Raw genomic sequence first — 16,829 nt, forward strand, 5'->3', positions numbered from 1 at the left:
AAAAACTGTGCGTCAAGTTCTAGTTTGTCCATGCAACGCAAGGATAATGACTGGAGTGGATGATAATGATTTGTCTTCTTAACAATCTCTGTCAGATGTTCTAAAGAAAGAATCTTTGTAAGATGAATGATGCAGAGTGAAAGGTGTGGCTTGTTAAGGCATGTTGACTTGAACATCTGATCAGTCAGAGACATCGTAAGGACAAGACGGCAGCAATCTCGTCTGATCTGTATACTAAATCATAAACTCCTACAAGTAATGTACAACCAACATTTCACATTAGCTCGTCGTGCTCGTGCATGACTACGCGGTCAGGGCATTGGGAAAGCATCAAGCGACGACTGCGTGCCGAGGACCTTGCCGCCGAAGTCGGGGAAGATCTCGTGTGCCCCGGCAGCAGCCCGACCATGCTGCTCCTGTGTCGCTGAAGCCGTCCATGGACCTCCGGTTTATGCTGGCTGATCCCATGATGACGTACTCCTCGTCCACGATGATCCCTTTCTACTGCACGTAGGTCAAGAACAGAAAATACACAACATCATGTACAAAAATCCGTTGGCAAGTTGGAAACATATTATGTAGCTCAGGACTTCTATATCGACCATTTTTCTTTTGTAGTTCTCTGCCTAACTCAAGCTGAAGTAATACGGCTATGCTATGATTGTCCACCAGAACTCCAGAAGTTACAAACTTACAATCCTTCTTTCAGATATTCTACAATCTCAGAACCACCAGAGTTCTGAAGTTCATTCATCAGAGCCATGGGATGAATGGTGAATCCAATCTTACATGATAAAGGATGGCTTGCTGCTGCAATGTGATTTCCTTTCCATGTAGCTCTCACAATCATCTCCATCTGAAACACGTAGCCCTTTCGTTAAGGCATGGGAAAAAGCATCAGATAACAGTAACTGTATGGAGCCTACCTATTCAAGTAGGAAAAGGCACAGCTAATTGATCAAGTCAAGTCTGACGCTCCAGGCTGCAGTAATGTCTGTGCAAGAACATTTCACTGCCATGCAATTCAACCTGTGCCTGGGATTGAACCATGCATATACAACCATTCTTAGCATGACTAGACATATAAATTCTTCTAAGCTATTTCATTTCAGTTTGGTGAAGAGCTAACTGATCGAGTATTGCTTAAGCGTAATATCAGCCAAGATGGTAGCAAACTGATGAAGAATTTTTCAGATAAATCAGACTGAATATATTCAATACAGGTTTAAGTTGAAGATTTGTGTAGCACAGAATGTTGAAGAGTCAACTAGCAAGAAAATTAGATGTTCCGAATAGTTTGAAGAGTCAACTAGCAAGAAAATTAGATGTTCCGAATAGCTAAACAATGCCAAATAAGTGATGCATGCTTTCATCCATGAAAACATATGCAGTACCTGGATGTTTACAAGAACGTAATTCACTCAAAGCTTAAATGAGAGCTCAAAATTCATCAAGTCCAAGTTCCATGTTCCAGATCCCACCATCGCAATAGCTACTACCATGTAATGTCAAAGAGATTGCAGCAAACCATGGTACCAAACAACCTAAACTACATCAGATATACACAATAAACTCCTGGATCAAAGGGAGAATGTTTCTGAAATTACTTATAACACAATCTTCGCCATATACTTTCTGCAGTTGTTTTACAGTGTCTTGTGTCCCTTCCTTATCACAAAAAAAAAAACGTGCCCCTTCTGGGCTTCCATCTTCCACAATAATGATTTTCAAACTTGACATTCCAAGGTAGGAATCCACAGAAAAAGCATTAGCAAACTAATACAATTCCTTGTCTTCTAGATACAGTTCAATTTATGGCATCTAAATATTTGGTGACAAACTGATGCTGACTGAATGCTAGGAGTGTAAAATGTAAAGCAACGACCAACAAATGCTACAAGCTCAAATCACTAGTGATATATGATGTCATTCTAACATAGATAATACATTAATACACAAAGCTTCGATATTTGTGAGATCTTTAGGAAGCTTGTGGTTGGATCCAGAGGAAGTGACTTCTAACACAGGTCAGACCGGCATCTATTTTAGTCCAATTTAGTCAGGCTTTAATTGTTTTTCAAAAAAAAAGTCAGGCTTTAATCACACAGAAGCCAATCGCAGCTAGCGAATTGGAATCCAACGAGGTTCTTCATCGAAGACAAGCGCGACATAAGCCTAAAAGCAAAGGCTTAAAGGTAAAGGGAGAGGCACAGATCCACAGCACACGGGAGACGAGAGAGTGAGAGGGAGGGGCGGTGCTTACGGGAGGTGAGTGAAGACGAGGTAGACGATGAGGGCCACGCCGACTCGCCGAGGCGCTCATCCTAATCGAGTAACTGTCGGTGGGCGCAATGGTGCTGTACACCGCGGCGCCGCCTCCAATCTCGTCCCGTACCTTCTCGTTTCGGAGAAGGGGAATTTGGGGAGGATGGGACGCCCGGGTGCTCTTGCCGCGGGGCATGGAGACGTTCCGGTCTGAGCGCCGCCGCCGAGCCGGGTTCGGGGTGGTCGGAGCCGGCGATGGCCGTGGTGAGCTCGCGGCGGGGAACTTCTCGATATTTACATAACCCCCCTAAAAATTTACATAAACACCTCTATTTTGGATCGCGATCCGGATATTTTCACAATCCCCCTAACTATTTACATATTGACCCCTCTTTTGGATTGCGATTATCAATCGCGATCCGGATACTTGCATAAGACCCCTGAACATATTTACATATAGCCCCTTTAGAGACCTGTACTTTTCAAACTGGTTCTTCCTTGCGCCGGCCATCCCTCCCTCGGCGCTCTCCTCACGGTTGGCGGCTCCACTTCCCGTCCGGCGATGGCTGCCTCGTCGTGGCTCTCTCCTCCTCCGGATCCACCAGGCCTGGCCACATTCCTCGCTCGCTAGTCGCTACACCGTTTCCCAATTTCAAAACGCCAGTGCGCCACCCACACGGTGTCCCGTGTCCGGGGCTTTTGCTGGCGTGGGTGGCGATGCTCGGCGGCGGACGAGTGGAGCAGCGCTTGACCGGCGCATCTTCCATGGGCGTTGGCCGCTGGGTTTCAAGGCCCCACGGACCACGGTCACCGACGCCGGCATGCTCGTAACCTCTTTGCCATGGTCGTATCTGCCGCTTCCTCTCTGAATTTCCGCGCCGCTGGCGGCCTCGCCGCTCGTGGTGTCCAGTGCCGGCCGATTCAGAAAACGCAGCAAAGCTTTTGCCGTGCGGTCTGACGATCAGTTTCCCTGCAGGCGAGACCTTGAGGAACTGACATTGGGAACGTGCGCTTCCCTTCAATTCTCCAAAGTTCACTAGCCCAGTGGCCCTTCATGTCTGAATGTTCTCGTTTTTTTTTATAAGGCATCTTTTGTTGCTGGTTGATCCCATTTTTGTTGGTGATCACTGCTAACAACTGAAGCGCTGAGGATGCAGGTCCCTGGTACGATTGTTCATCCAGTGCTACAACTACAAGAAGATGCAATACCCTGCTTTTGCAGTCAAGCATTGTTCACTGTCCTGATGGGATGGTGCGTAGAGGTGTCATGACGGCAATAATCGTAAATCTGCTTAGTTTGTCGATGAGATGAGTGTCAGATCCTGTCAGGTGGGTAGGATCGACGCATTCGACAACAGTTTTTGCGGACACACTTATTTAGCTTAACAAGACAAAACATTTGTGTACAGTATCAGAAGTTCAGAACTGTAAACTGGTTAATAAACAAAATAAAGTGCTGAGATTCAACAGAAAGGAAGGAGAATCCATCATGTTGCGTTAAATTAGGTACTGAGTACTGAAAAAAACCAAAACTTGTGTACGAGAACCCATTCACAAACTGAACACACGTGTACTTTCACACGACTAAGCTTCGAGCAATGCAGCAGTAGAATTCTCTATAAGAGCACTTCAGCAGTCTCCTTTTATTCAATAATCTGCGGGAAGAATATATACTCCGGTAATTTCCCAAAAGCTTTCTATTTCCCCAATAATTATTAGGTTGTCCTAAGATTTCACCCTAACTCCCCTCAAATAGAGCGAGAATTTTGGCTCTCCCGATATATTAGTTGTACTGGGATGAGGTTATTAGGTAACTGTAAAAGTATCTCTCCCAATAATCTATAAAAGTGGTATTGGAACATTCCAATACTATATTATTAGGAGATGTTTATTAGAAAACTGTGGGAGATGCTCTAACATCTCTTATTTGAGTTTCGAAATTTCGAAATACAAAATAGGTATTGAAACTAAAAGATTGTAAGTGTGTCGTGTGTGTGAGAGAGGGAGGAGAGGATCCCAATTCCCAACTTCCCAAGTGTGTAAATGTCTTTAGACTTTCCTTCTTCGTGGCCCAAACCAACGAATGTGTGACAATCTGTAGTTGATACGCATTCGTGGGCTTTTCCTGGGCCATAAAACTGGACTACGCAGGCCTACGCCCATTCACATGTGCTAGGACTTGGGCCCGGTCGTCCTAGCGAAACCCGAACTGTTCGTTCGCCGCTCCGGCGAAGGCTGCACCTGCACGGCCTCGTTCGCCGCCTCGTCGGTCCTCTGCTACGGCGGCTGCGGCGACAAGGAGCTTCAGGGTCATACCGACAGCCCCTCGCTCCACCGGTACCAGCCTGTGGTTAGCACCCGACAGAGCGCTCGCCTGAGGGAGGAGAGATCCAGCAGGCAGTCAATGGAGGCGGCGGCGGGCGGCAAGCGCGCGTACAGCATCATCGTGCCCACCTACAACGAGCGCCTCAACGTCGCCCTCATCGTCTACCTCATCTTCAAGCACCTCCCGTAAGCACAATCCGCCTGCCGTCTGCCGCTGATCTGTCCCTCCCTCCTCGCGTTACAGTTGTATCGAGATCGTCTTCGTGGACGAAATCGTCGGATTCGAATTAGTTAGGAGCGATTCGGTTCTCAGTGGTTAAAATCGGAGCAAATTGAATCAACACCTAACAGGAATCGGTCTGATCTGGTTGTGTGAATGGAACTACCCCTATCTGTTTAACAACCTTGCTCTGAGATCCGACTGCACGCACATGTAAATTATAAATTAGAATCACTCATCAGTCCGTTATGCATCCAATTGATGATAAGAGCACCCTTATGTTCTCTCTTTCATGCAATTCGAGCTCTGTTATGTGGCCGTTAGCCAGCCCTCCCTTGAGCTCTGCTTGCGCATTCTTCGGTATAGAGTTGCAGAGTTATAATGACGCCAGTTCTGTTGAAGACATGAAGTGATCACTGGCCACTTGCTTTTCTGAGAACAATAAATGAAACGATTTTTTAGTGCATTTTGGCAATAATCAAGGTAGAATTTGCCTGTTTATTGAAGTATTGAACTGCCATAATGATGATTTAGTCCTGTTATAAGAAGAGTTGATTCAGTTAGCAGTTTTAATTTCTATTTGCATATTTTGGACCATACAGGTCATAGATACCCTTCATCCTAGTGCTGACCTGGTGTGCCTAATTCGCTCTACAAAAACTTGAAACATTCATTATGAGTTTATCAGCTATGTCAAATGGGTCATGAGAAGCTCTTCTAATTGGAGATCAAATGCAGTATTAGATATTGCAAGTCTTGGCCTGTTGCATATTCCTGTTTTTAGAATAGCCATCTTAGAATGTCATCATGCATTATGCCGCCATTATTTAAGTTCCATTGTTTGCTGGAAGCTTGCTACTTTTGTGAAACGGAAAAACTTTTACATTCATATAGATATGTTGCCAAATTCTTACATATTATAAAACCTGAGCTTAAGTTTTTTGACCATAGGGATGTGAACTTTGAGATCATTATTGTGGATGATGGTAGTCCAGATGGAACTCAGGATATTGTAAAACAATTGCAGCAAGTATATGGTGAAGATCGTGTTGTAAGTATCTTCTAAAATATGCTCCCGGTCAGCTTGAAGTTTTTGTATATGCGGTCTTATTTTTTTAATTTGGTATCGTGGCTTAACACATTTTCTTTGATCTGACACAATGCCAGTTACTGCAAGCTAGGCCAAGGAAGCTAGGACTTGGTGAGTTTAGAACTCCGATATAAGTCTATTATGTATTTATGCCATCCGTTCATATTAAGTAGCAACTGCAAATATCCAGGTACCGCATATTTACATGGATTAAAGCATGCCTCAGGGGAATTCGTTATTATCATGGATGCAGACCTATCTCACCATGTATGAGCCTTTCACCTTTTGTTTTTTTTATTACATTTTTTGCTATTCAGAATATTTTCCTTCCTAGCTTGCTAACTATTTTTCCCACTCTTGAACAGCCAAAGTATTTGCCAAGCTTTATTAGGTAAGAATCTTATCTGAGAATTTTTTAGTCACAAAAGGATAATAGTGTCACAAACTTTTAATCAAATAGCTAGTCCCTTTGGGCCTTTCACTGAGGCTATTGATATGAATTGGCTTAGAAGAATGTGTTCGTTTTTAATCATGTTGTTTCCTTAAGCAGGAAGCAAAAGGAAACTGGTGCTGATGTTGTAACTGGCACACGTTATGTTAAGAATGGTGGTGTCCATGGTTGGAATCTCATGCGCAAGCTGACTAGCAGAGGAGCAAATGTTCTTGCACAAACGTTATTACAGCCTGGAGCTTCAGATTTAACTGGATCTTTTAGGTGTGCCTTCTTTTATTTCGAACAGAATAAACACCTTTCAACCACCATCTTTTGATGATGAATATCATTTCATAATAGGCTATATAAGCGAGATGTACTGGAAGATTTAATCTCCTCATGCGTCAGCAAGGGCTATGTGTTCCAGATGGAGATGATTGTTAGGGCTACTAGGAAAGGTTATCACATCGAAGAGGTACGTTGCTGTGTTGTCTCATTTTTCTTTCATGTAATAATAATCATCTCCTGGCTGTGGTAAAGATCGCCCTATCCTCTCCAGGTCCCAATAACGTTTGTCGACAGAGTCTTTGGAATTTCAAAACTTGGTGGGTCCGAGATAGTTGAATATTTGAAAGGCCTCGTGTATCTGTTGCTCACAACATAATTGAAGATGTACTGTAGGCATCTAACTTCGTGGGTAAAACCGTGTAACAGAGAATTTTTATGATGGGTCACTGCAGCTTGAGTTGCATATCACTACTTACCTCTCCAACTTGCGAATGAATAATTGTATACAAGTCTTGGTTTGTCGGTACATTATTTCACACAAGTGGCCCCCTAACTTCTGTCGAGTTTGGTGCAAATGAATTATAATTCTGATGTGGAATACAAATTTGTCCCGTATTCATCGGCTTCTCTTGATTCACTTCAGTCATTCAGTGCTATGCTTCGTAGCAGAATCATATGCACTAGAACATCCGGTGCGCGTTGCGCGCCCTATCGCGGAGTGTGCAAACGAATCGTGGAGTGTGCAAACGAACAAAAGAAACAGAGTTTCTGGAAATGCAACACCCATTAATTAACAAATTATCAACGTTACGGAACACTGTCCGTCTAGCATTCTGATCATCAACGTTACAGCACATCCGAGCACGTCCAAGAGATGTCTATTCGGCATCTAGATCATCAACATTACAATACATCCAAGCACCCATGGCTATCCTATCGATCAGATGTATTTGTCCGGCATTTGAAACATAACTACATTGCGGTACATCCGAGCACCATAAATCTACATGTTACAACCAGTATCCACATCCACCAAACTGCCTAGCTGCACTGAAATGAACAGCTGACAATGATACTACACAGCTTGCAGGTCCATGGACAAAGCACAAAAACACAAAAGCACTGAATGCATCATACTCGTCACCAGAGAGCACACACAAAAGTTGGCCGCAACTGGTGGAGGCAAAATGAGCACGAGCTCGACTGCTCATGCAACCTTGTTTGGGCTGCAAAAGGGTAATAATTTATTGTCTAGCTTGTCTCTTGGCTGTAATTTAGTGGTTTAAGTGCACCTTGAGGAGTGGAAGGTCCTTGGTTCAATTCTTGGTAGGATCATTTCTTTTTATTATTTTTCTCATTTAGCTCATTCATAGGTTGCATCTTATTAAAAGTAGGAAAAAGTCCACTTTACTCCCTTCAACAATTCACTTTGTCCGCTTAATACCCTAAACAAAATTTAGGCTCAAGCTACTACCCCAAACTATTTCAATTAGTCCAATCTACCCTCTAATAATATTTTTCTTTTTTATTTCTCCACTTATAAGTGGAGTTTGAACTTTAAATTTTGCAATGTAACTTATAATAATATGATGCCCTATGCTAGAAAAATACATTATAATTTTTATAAATATTTTTCATGCAGAATTGTATTTTTTGGATAAATTGGGGTGTTAAATATTTCCAAACTATGAAAATAACCATGAAAAATTCTTAATGTATCTTTTAACATATGACATCATGTTCTCTATCCACTCACAAAATTTGAACTTAAAATTCAATTTATACGCGGAGAAGAAAAAGAAATATTATTATTGGGTACATTGGACTAATTGAAATTGTTGAGAGAGTAAATTGAGCCTAAATTTTGCTTAAGGGATAAACGGACAAAGTAATCATGCATATAAATGCATAGCTCAAAGAACCACGCAAGCGAATGACACCAAAACACGATATTTGTTAACCAGGTTCGGTCAATGTGACTTGCATCCCCGGGGCAATGACTATGGGCGCTCCTCCCCGAAAACAACAGCAACATCGAGTCAGTCTTACAAGAGCAACGGCCGCAACTTGCTTGCAGCTAAGCACACATGCAGCAGCTGGTTCTAGCCAGTGCTACATATCAGAAAGCGAGGCCCTCAAAAAAGCCAGCATCAAGCGGTGCCATTGCTGTCGGCATGCTGCAAGATCCGCTGGATCTGCTGAACATCTCGTCCATGGTGAACTGGGTGTCCGGGGAGCAGACACCGTAGTACTCGCCGTAGCCCGGGCCGCCCAGCAACTCCTGGAAGGTGAACAGAGTGTTGTCCTGAAACTGTTCTTCCTCGGTTGGAAGCAGGGACTCTGGCTCTGGAATCGCCATCTGCTGGTCAGTAAGCAAGAACTCCTCCTGGTCGACGCCGGCGCAGGCCTGCTTGTGACTCGTCTTGGTCGGCCGAGCCTGAGGTTCGTCGCCCGTCGCCTTCCTCTTGCAGCCGGACGAGCGCTGGGTCGTCGGCGGCTTCGACTTCCCGGCTTTAGCGAGAGACGAAGACGAGCGATAAATCTTGCAGAGGACATGGTCGCCGCCGCTGCCGCCGCCGCCGTGTTTGTCGTCGTATTCGGTCATACACCATCCCATGCGGTTGAACGAACGGCTGGAGCCTCCTTCCTTGCGGCCGTAGGATAGATTGCTGAGCGTGGCGCCGTCGAGACCCTTGACGGGCTTCGGGCCCGCCTCCGAGTGCCAGCAGGTACCATCGCCGGCGATCGCGCGCTGCCTGTGCCCGCTGGGTTTGCCTTGTGCGTTCTTGAATCGCTTGGGACAGTAGAACAGCCAGATGGCGTTGTAGCCGCCTTGGTCGAGATCGGTGCCCGGCACCGGCTCCAGGTTGGCGACGAGGTCCGCGGGGGCGGCGGAGCAGACGTCGGCGCGGTGGACGAAGCTCAAGTCGACGTCTCCGGAGCGGAGGCTGCGTAGGAGGGCGATGGACGAGGCGTCGTCGCGAGGGCGGAAGCTGCCGTCCTCCGCAGACATGTTGGCGATGGATTGGGTTCTCGGGCTCTCTCGACTTGGTTCCCGGCGAGAGGAGGGGAGGGACGATGGAAGTCGCAGGTTCTCTTCTCCCTCGGGCTCTCGACTTGGTTGCCGGCGGGGGAGAGAGGAAGAGGACTCGGAGAAAGGGAGGGAAGATGGAAGTCGCGGGTTCACGTTCTCTTCTTCCTGCGGCTGCGCTTATAAAGACCTGGAGGGCGGCGTGGCAACCAAATCAGAGCCGGATGGATGTACGGACACTAGTGGCGTCGATCCTAAGCATGGGTTCCGCCGGTTTTACGTAATTCTCTTGTTCGCGTGTCAGCTAATTCAGATCCATGATCTGTTGAGATGGGGGAGGCCTTCCGATTGAGTTTGGGTTCTTTCTCACGGGAATCTAGAAGGCAGCGTTCAGAACGGATGAAGGGAGCCCCCATTTACACAGGAATGGATGGGTGTCCTACAGAAAACACAAGAAGAATCGAGGCCGAGGCAAACAGGATGGGTTTCCTGTCCTTAACTGATCCTTAGCAGTCTCGAAGGGTGAGTTAAGAAAATGTGAAAGAAGGTTGATATCGTCTAGAGGAGAACATGTGTAATCTAAAATTTTCATTTAAATGCAGCGGATTAAATCAAATTCAGCCAAAACCGGAACTTGACTAAGCTGAGACAACGAAAACAATCAACCCCCTCAAATGAGTTTACACTCAAATCAAATTTGAAGTGTGTCGGTACATACAGACAGGGTAGGGGTATCTACTACTAGTGTGTCCAGCCAGAAGGGCGTGAGGTTATCTATAACGTCGCATTTAGTCTTTGGGTGACAGGGCGTACGGCTCGGGCTTGACAACTGGGGGCACGGTCTCCGGACCTCCCCCCACGCTCTAGCATGTCCGGCGCCTCCACATGCCCGCATGGACAAGGTGCTCACGAACGGGTACCACGGGCCCGGACCACCGCGGGGTGGTCTTGGGCCCCTACGTGTGGAAGCTGGACCCCCAGAGGGCCTGAGCGCCTGGGCCAGCCAGGGGGCCCGGACCTCCCATCCCACCAGGGAGGAGGTCCGGTGCCGCCACGTGCCCCTAAGCAAGCGGCCGCTAAACTAGCACCGCCACGTGTTCAGTGGCAGCCAGCTTTCTACGGGAAGCCAGCCCAACTACCGCATTAAATGCGGGAGGTTGGGGTGCGCGTGCCCGAGACAGGGCATGGGCTGCCCACTAACACGTTGGGCAGGTATGATGACACCACGGTAAGCCCGCCAGTTATCGAGGCGGCGCGTCGTATCACCGCACCGCGTGCTTGGGCGAAGGGCGTGTAGTCACATCACAGCGCCACGCGCGTGAGCGAAGGGTTATTATGACATGCTGCAGGAAGGCCACGGCATGCGCTGCTACAGTGCGCAAAGGCTACATCATGGCGGGTCAACATAGCCCCTTCGCCTGTTAACGGGAGCTGACTCTACAGCGACAGCATGACTCCCTCTACGCATGTCACTGGTAGCAGACCCTGTGCTAGCGAGACGGCACATAACCATACCCTGACGGAGGATACGCACGGGGCCGGAAGAGGAAGATTTTCAAATTGTGGCATTTAAGGCCCCAATGTGTACGATATTTGATATGTCGCCGGGTCCATCTGTCGGGATCCCGCTCAGTGTACGCGCTCCCCTTGAGCTTATAAAAGGGAGAGCGCACACGTTAGAACGGACAAGTGCTCTCAAGTTCCACAAGCTCACTCACACACGAAGCTTTCTCAAGCTTTACACACACAAGGAAGTTGACACTCACGCAGAGTCAGCTGTTCCTCACCAAAATAAGCAATATATTTCACGATGGACGTAGGGTTTTACGCTCCGGCAGCCTGAACCACTCTAAACTCTTGTGTGCTTTCCGTGTTCATACATCTCTAGATCAAGCATTTCTTGACTTCCCCCAAACTCATCCTAAACTAGGATTAGACGGGTGCACTCCGCCATCCGACTGGAGAAATCCTCCGACAAAGTGTAAGCTCTAAGTTACTGCACCCAAAGACACTAGCACCAAAGTAGATTGACCAAATTCATAATAATATTGATGAGCACAATAAAATGAGCAAACCAGTGAGAAGACACAAGGATTTATTTTTTCGGAGTTCGGACTCATCCTTGTGAATCATACTCTCCGCTGAGGAACTTGTTGGGTACGAGTCATTTTCAACTCGATTCCTTGAGCTCGGTCTATTTCAACCGCTCCTCATTTCCACTAGTTAGGTTCTTCCCTTGCGGAGGCGAAGCACAACTTGCATAAACTATCCCGAGACTTACCACAAGCTTGGGAACTCATCGGGCGACGCCTAACCGTCTAGGAGATTTCACCTCCAAGAGTAATAAATGCTTCAGTTGAAAACTTGACTAAGCTTAGCAATGCTCAAGGGTTTGTGTGCTCTCAACTGCTCTCAATCACGAACTCTCTCACATCCAACTCACTAGATCTAGTAAGGATCAAACAACCTCACAAAGAGGGGTTAGGGAAAGTTTTTCTTCTCTACTAGTTAGCACTGCACGAACAGGAAGCACAACAACAACCTTAGTAGCAGCCTCCAACCAAGGAGGTGGAGGAGGAATATAAATACCCGTCTCCACAAATCTAGCCGTTAGAAACAGTCGGTAGAAATTGGAAGTACCAAATTCCGAAACTGACCTCCAGTTTTTCAAACCAGTTAGCCGTTAGACACACGTGGCACCAAAACCAGAACATCCGGTTTTGTAGAACCAGAATCTCTAGTTTTACCTCTATAGGAACCAAAACTAAGTGCTTGTGAGGCTTTTGTGTCTCTCATCAACTATGTCAACTTTCATAGGATACTTGAGCATTGAGATCTTATTCAAAGAATCATGTGATACATCCCTCTTAATAGTACAGCATACCTATACTCAAGACCAATAATAAATACTATTTCATTCATTTGAGCTTTAGTCTTTTGATAAATGACATACTTGATCAATGTTTAACTATGAGTACCGCATCTAATTTTGTCGTCTTGCTTTGAGCACTTCAACCTTGAGCTAGTGACTTGAGTCATAACTAGTCATATGAATGAAATCAACTTCATGTCCACAAGCCACTCTTGATGTCAATAAATACGAATATGATTAATGCTTCCCAATATGAGCCTCTCCATAACCTTCAATGCATCGGTGTCAATCTTATTTATTTGTTTCTTCACCCTAGCTAGGTTCTTGGATGCCAAGCCCTTGCTTGCCCTTCACTTTGCTTAGTCCCTGGAAACAAATACCCTTGATTAACTCCTTCATTCAAATGCCATTTTGAGTTTGCATTTTATGAATTCCACAATGAAAAACCATTTCATTATCTTTATCAACTTCTTCAAGTATGTTAAACCATATCACATTTCAATTCTTCACAACAAGCATATACACAACTTGAGGCCTTCACATAGTCAATGTAGCACTTCTCAAGTTTTACCAATGCTTGTCTTTTCATTTTCTTTAATATTTATTTATCAAAGGCATTCAATCCGATATGTAGTAATTGATCTTGACTATCTTTCTTCTACTAGCAACTTGTTCCTTTATTTGTTACACAATTTCATTGACCATCACTTGTTTTCTCATTACATGAGTCAATCTTTCAAAGATCCACTTTGAATTGTCATGAATAATAATCCATCAAAAATATTACACCTGCTCATATACTTGATAAGTTTATTAGTTCTTTAATCGTGATGTCATTAAACTCACCAAAACCCACTAGAGATCTAGATGCACTTTCAAAATGGGTGAATTACTTGATCCAACTTGATGGAGAATTACTTCCCTAGTTCTGATAGACGAAATATGCAGACAGAAGTGTCCTCCTACAATTGGAAGACCATAAAAAGAATTCACTTTGCATACTGTTAATTACGTTTAAGTTCAGTAACTTCCATAAGAAGAGGTGGTTGAAATCAGCAAACTGAAACAATATAGAGCCAAGTGACAAGGCCTTTTGACTTGCAACCTGGTACCATAACAAGGCCTCAGCGTTGAAATTTATCATACACCATCATTCGCAAAGAATGTCGCAACTAGTTGCAATGTAGAGCAGCGTGTCCATTTTAATCAAGCCACGTGCCAAACTGCAGCGATACGTGTGGCTTGATCTCTGTTCCAACGGCGGCGCCTGCCTGCTTCGGTCTCCCTGGCCGGTCGAACCATCAAAGCTGAGAAAGCATTCCGCCATTGCTGCGTTCGCGCTCTCTGGGCCACAGTCCAATTCGATCCTGCGACGGCAATGGAACTTGAGCAGTAGAAAGCCCACGCTGGCCGCGGCGGCAGCGAGGCGCGAGCCGTCGGCGCCACGGACGCTTGCACGGACCAGAGCGCCCGAGGGCTCTTCTCGAAGGAGGCCACGACGAATCGAAGTTACCCGCATCCTCGACCGGCGAGCTCGCGGACGTGCTCCACCACGCCCGGCCTGGGCGTCCGGCCACCGCCATGGCGCTGGCGCCATCCAGCTCCCGTGCGACCGCGCCGAGGACGACCGATTCGATTCCTACGAGAGCAAACCCTCCCGATCTTTTTAGTTTTGTTTTAAAAACTGCCCGATCTGGACCGTACAATTCCTATCCAACGGCTGAGAAGACCTAAGGGTGGACGGTATTTGAAATACCGTGCACCCCCGGTCGGTATTTGCGAGCCGCCCGGCCGTTGGCTGCCTCCCTCTCCTTCCTCTTGGACGAGGTCGGCATCCATGGCATATTGGCATCCCCCATTTGCACCGTGCAAACCATGACCAAGGACCAGGAAGAAACAAGCGTGTCGCTGCGCGGCTGCACCGGTGCGCCGACACCTGAACACCCCTTCTGCAGCTGCGCCGCATGAGCTCCGTGAGTCGGTGTCCACAGCACGGGGTGGCTCGCCGGAGCGCCGGCCTATCGCGGCAAGCGCGCACGTCGTGCAAGCAATGTGGACGCCTGTCTCCTGCTCGGTGTTGCGAACCACAGCAGGTGCCGCCAGAACTCCGCCTCCGGTTGCGCTTCGACTAGCTAGCTCGACGGATGGACGGAGCGCCGCCGCGTTCAGATCATCACTTGAGAGTTCATCTCCTTCCTCCTGGACACCGGGCCTCCGTGAAGCCTCTGCTTGCACAGGCCATGAATTGAACACCAAGCCAAGCGCAAACCGCAGCTATTCGTGTGGCTTGATCTATGTTCAAATGGTAGCGCCTGCCTCAGTCTCCCTGACCAGTCTGAACTTTCGAACCTGCAAAACACTCCGCCGTTGCTGCGGTCCACTTCGATCCTGTTCCTGTGCGGCAATGGAACGAGTAGTAGAACGCCCACGCTGGCGGCGGCGTCGAGGTGCGAGCCGTCGGCCCCATGGACGCTTGCACGGACCAGAGCGCGCGACGGCGTGAGGGCTGTTTTTGAAGGAAGCGGCGACGAGTCGAAGTTCCCCGCGTCCTCGACTGGCGAGCCCGCGGCCGTGCTCCACCACGCCGGCCTGGGCGTCCGGCCTCCGGCATGGCGCTGGCGCCATGCCGGCATGCCATCCAGCTCCCGCGCGGGCCTGACGAGAACGACCGACTTCTCTCTTCCGAGGGGACACGCGCCCGATCTGTCCGTATTTGCATGCCGCCGTGACTCGCCGGAGCTCCGGCCTTGAGCAGGCGCGCCGCGCGCGAACAACGAGCATGCAGGGGCTCGCCGGAGAGCCGGCGCGTTCCGGCTAGCGCGCACGTCGTACATGCGACCGGACGCCTGTCTCCTGCTCGGTGTTGCGAACCACGGCAGGCGCCCCAAGGACGCCGCCTCCGCTCTACGCCTCGTTTAGCTCGATGGAGCGCCGCCGCGTTCAAACCATCACTTGGGAGTCTCTCTCCTCCCTCCTAGACGCCGGGGCTCCATGAAGCCTCTGCTCGCACCGGCCATGAATTGGACACCAATGGTCTGGCACCTTCGGCTCCGACAACACGCAGAACAATTCGTGCATCGACCTGCCTTCCATTCGCTGCTTCGTCCAAAAGCGCTACCAGGCTAGCAGCAGCCGGTTATTACAAGTTGTTCCGCAGATCGAGCAAGGACAGAGGATGTGGCATTTCGTCTTCAGAGTTAGAGATTGTTCACGCTTGACGTGCCTGGCATTCACCTTCCCTCGATTCGTTACCTATTGGAATTCAGAAAGCCAAGTCAAACAAAAGCATGTGGCAGTGGTCAAACAAAAGCCCCCAAGTCTTTGAAGCCTTTGCTCCAACGAATTAGCCCAGCACTGCTGCAGCTTAAGCATCAGTCATTAGTCCCGGAGATGGAAGCTGTTGTCGTTGTCTGAAGTCCTTTTCCTTTTTGAAACCAGCTGTCTGAAGATTAATTGAGATAATGACTGCACAAATAAAAATACTTCTCAAACTCTGCATTTGAGGGGCCAAGCTGCACATCATGTCATCATCCAAAATTCATCTAGCTAGTTGACCTTGTGCCAGATTTACTGTTGCTCGTCAGATGCCAGTCTTATTTAACGTTCTACTCAATGGTTGTGAGTTGGAGCAGAAGGGATGATTGCCAACTTTTAGTTCTAAGGCTGACTCCAGCGGCGTGCGGTAAAGGCTCCGGTTCCCTATCGGTAAAGAATACTGTAGCACCGTATCGCTCCATCGGTGTTCTCCAAACCGTGCGGTAAAATAGAGGACATCGCCTGCGTCCCGCACAGACGAAGGCACTGCCGGCGTCCTCCATCGCGCTCGCCCTCCAGCGCATCTCCACGCGCGCGGGCTGCGGGGCGCGCGGGGCGCGGCAGGGGCGACGGCGGGGCGGTGCGGGAGGGGCGACGCCGGGGCGGCGCGGCCGGGGCGACGGCGGGGCGGCGGGGCGGCGCGGCAGGGGCGACGGCGGGGCGGCGCGGGAGGGGCGACGCAGGGGCGGCGGGGCGCGGGGCGGAGGAGGGGGCGGAGCAGGGGCGACGCAGGGGCGGCGGGGCGCGGGGCGGAGGAGGGGGCGGAGCGGGGGCGGAGCAGGGGCGACGGCGGTGCGGCGCGGCGCGGAGGAGGGGCGGAGCAGGGGCGGAGGAGGGGTGACGGCGGGGCGGCGCGGCAAGGGCGACGGCGGTGCGGTGCGGGGCGGAGGAGGGGCGGAGCGGGGGCGGAGCAGGGGCGACGGCGGTGCGGCGCGGGGCGGAGGAGGGGCGGAGCGGGGGCGGAGCAGGGGCGGAGCGGGGGTGGAGGAG

At 48.8% G+C, this 16,829-nt stretch overlaps 1 protein-coding gene and 1 long non-coding RNA gene across 2 annotated transcripts; one reads left to right on the plus strand and one right to left on the minus strand.

The window, feature by feature from the left end:
* Positions 1 to 59: 59 nt before the first annotated feature.
* LOC112877098 lies at positions 60 to 2,531 on the minus strand. The gene is made up of 4 exons (XR_003225436.1): positions 2,264 to 2,531; positions 927 to 1,035; positions 790 to 856; positions 60 to 504 (listed from the first exon to the last, which is right to left on the minus strand). It is a non-coding gene; the product is annotated as an uncharacterized LOC112877098 (long non-coding RNA).
* Positions 2,532 to 4,455: 1,924 nt separating this feature from the next.
* LOC112875784 (dolichol-phosphate mannosyltransferase subunit 1) lies at positions 4,456 to 7,174 on the plus strand. Its single transcript, XM_025939756.1, has 8 exons — positions 4,456 to 4,776; positions 5,762 to 5,861; positions 5,978 to 6,011; positions 6,091 to 6,167; positions 6,266 to 6,291; positions 6,451 to 6,615; positions 6,694 to 6,808; positions 6,893 to 7,174. The coding sequence occupies exons 1-8, from the start codon at positions 4,670 to 4,672 to the stop codon at positions 6,995 to 6,997; spliced, it is 729 nt and encodes a 242-aa protein (XP_025795541.1). The 5' UTR covers positions 4,456 to 4,669; the 3' UTR covers positions 6,998 to 7,174.
* The last annotated feature ends 9,655 nt before the right edge of the window (positions 7,175 to 16,829 follow it).

The sequence above is a fragment of the Panicum hallii genome, chromosome 9 (assembly GCF_002211085.1).
Source record: "Panicum hallii strain FIL2 chromosome 9, PHallii_v3.1, whole genome shotgun sequence".
In the NCBI taxonomy this organism is placed as follows: Eukaryota; Viridiplantae; Streptophyta; class Magnoliopsida; order Poales; family Poaceae; genus Panicum; species Panicum hallii.

Bases quoted from the DNA above. Each gene is read 5' to 3' on its own strand.
- LOC112875784 (XM_025939756.1), top strand. From the start codon at position 4,670: ATGGAGGCGGCGGCGGGCGGCAAGCGCGCGTACAGCATCATCGTGCCC. The intron at 4,777-5,761 runs GTAAGCACAATC...TTTTGACCATAG, and splicing joins CTCATCTTCAAGCACCTCCC to GGATGTGAACTTTGAGATCA. The intron at 6,616-6,693 runs GTGTGCCTTCTT...ATTTCATAATAG, and splicing joins GATTTAACTGGATCTTTTAG to GCTATATAAGCGAGATGTAC.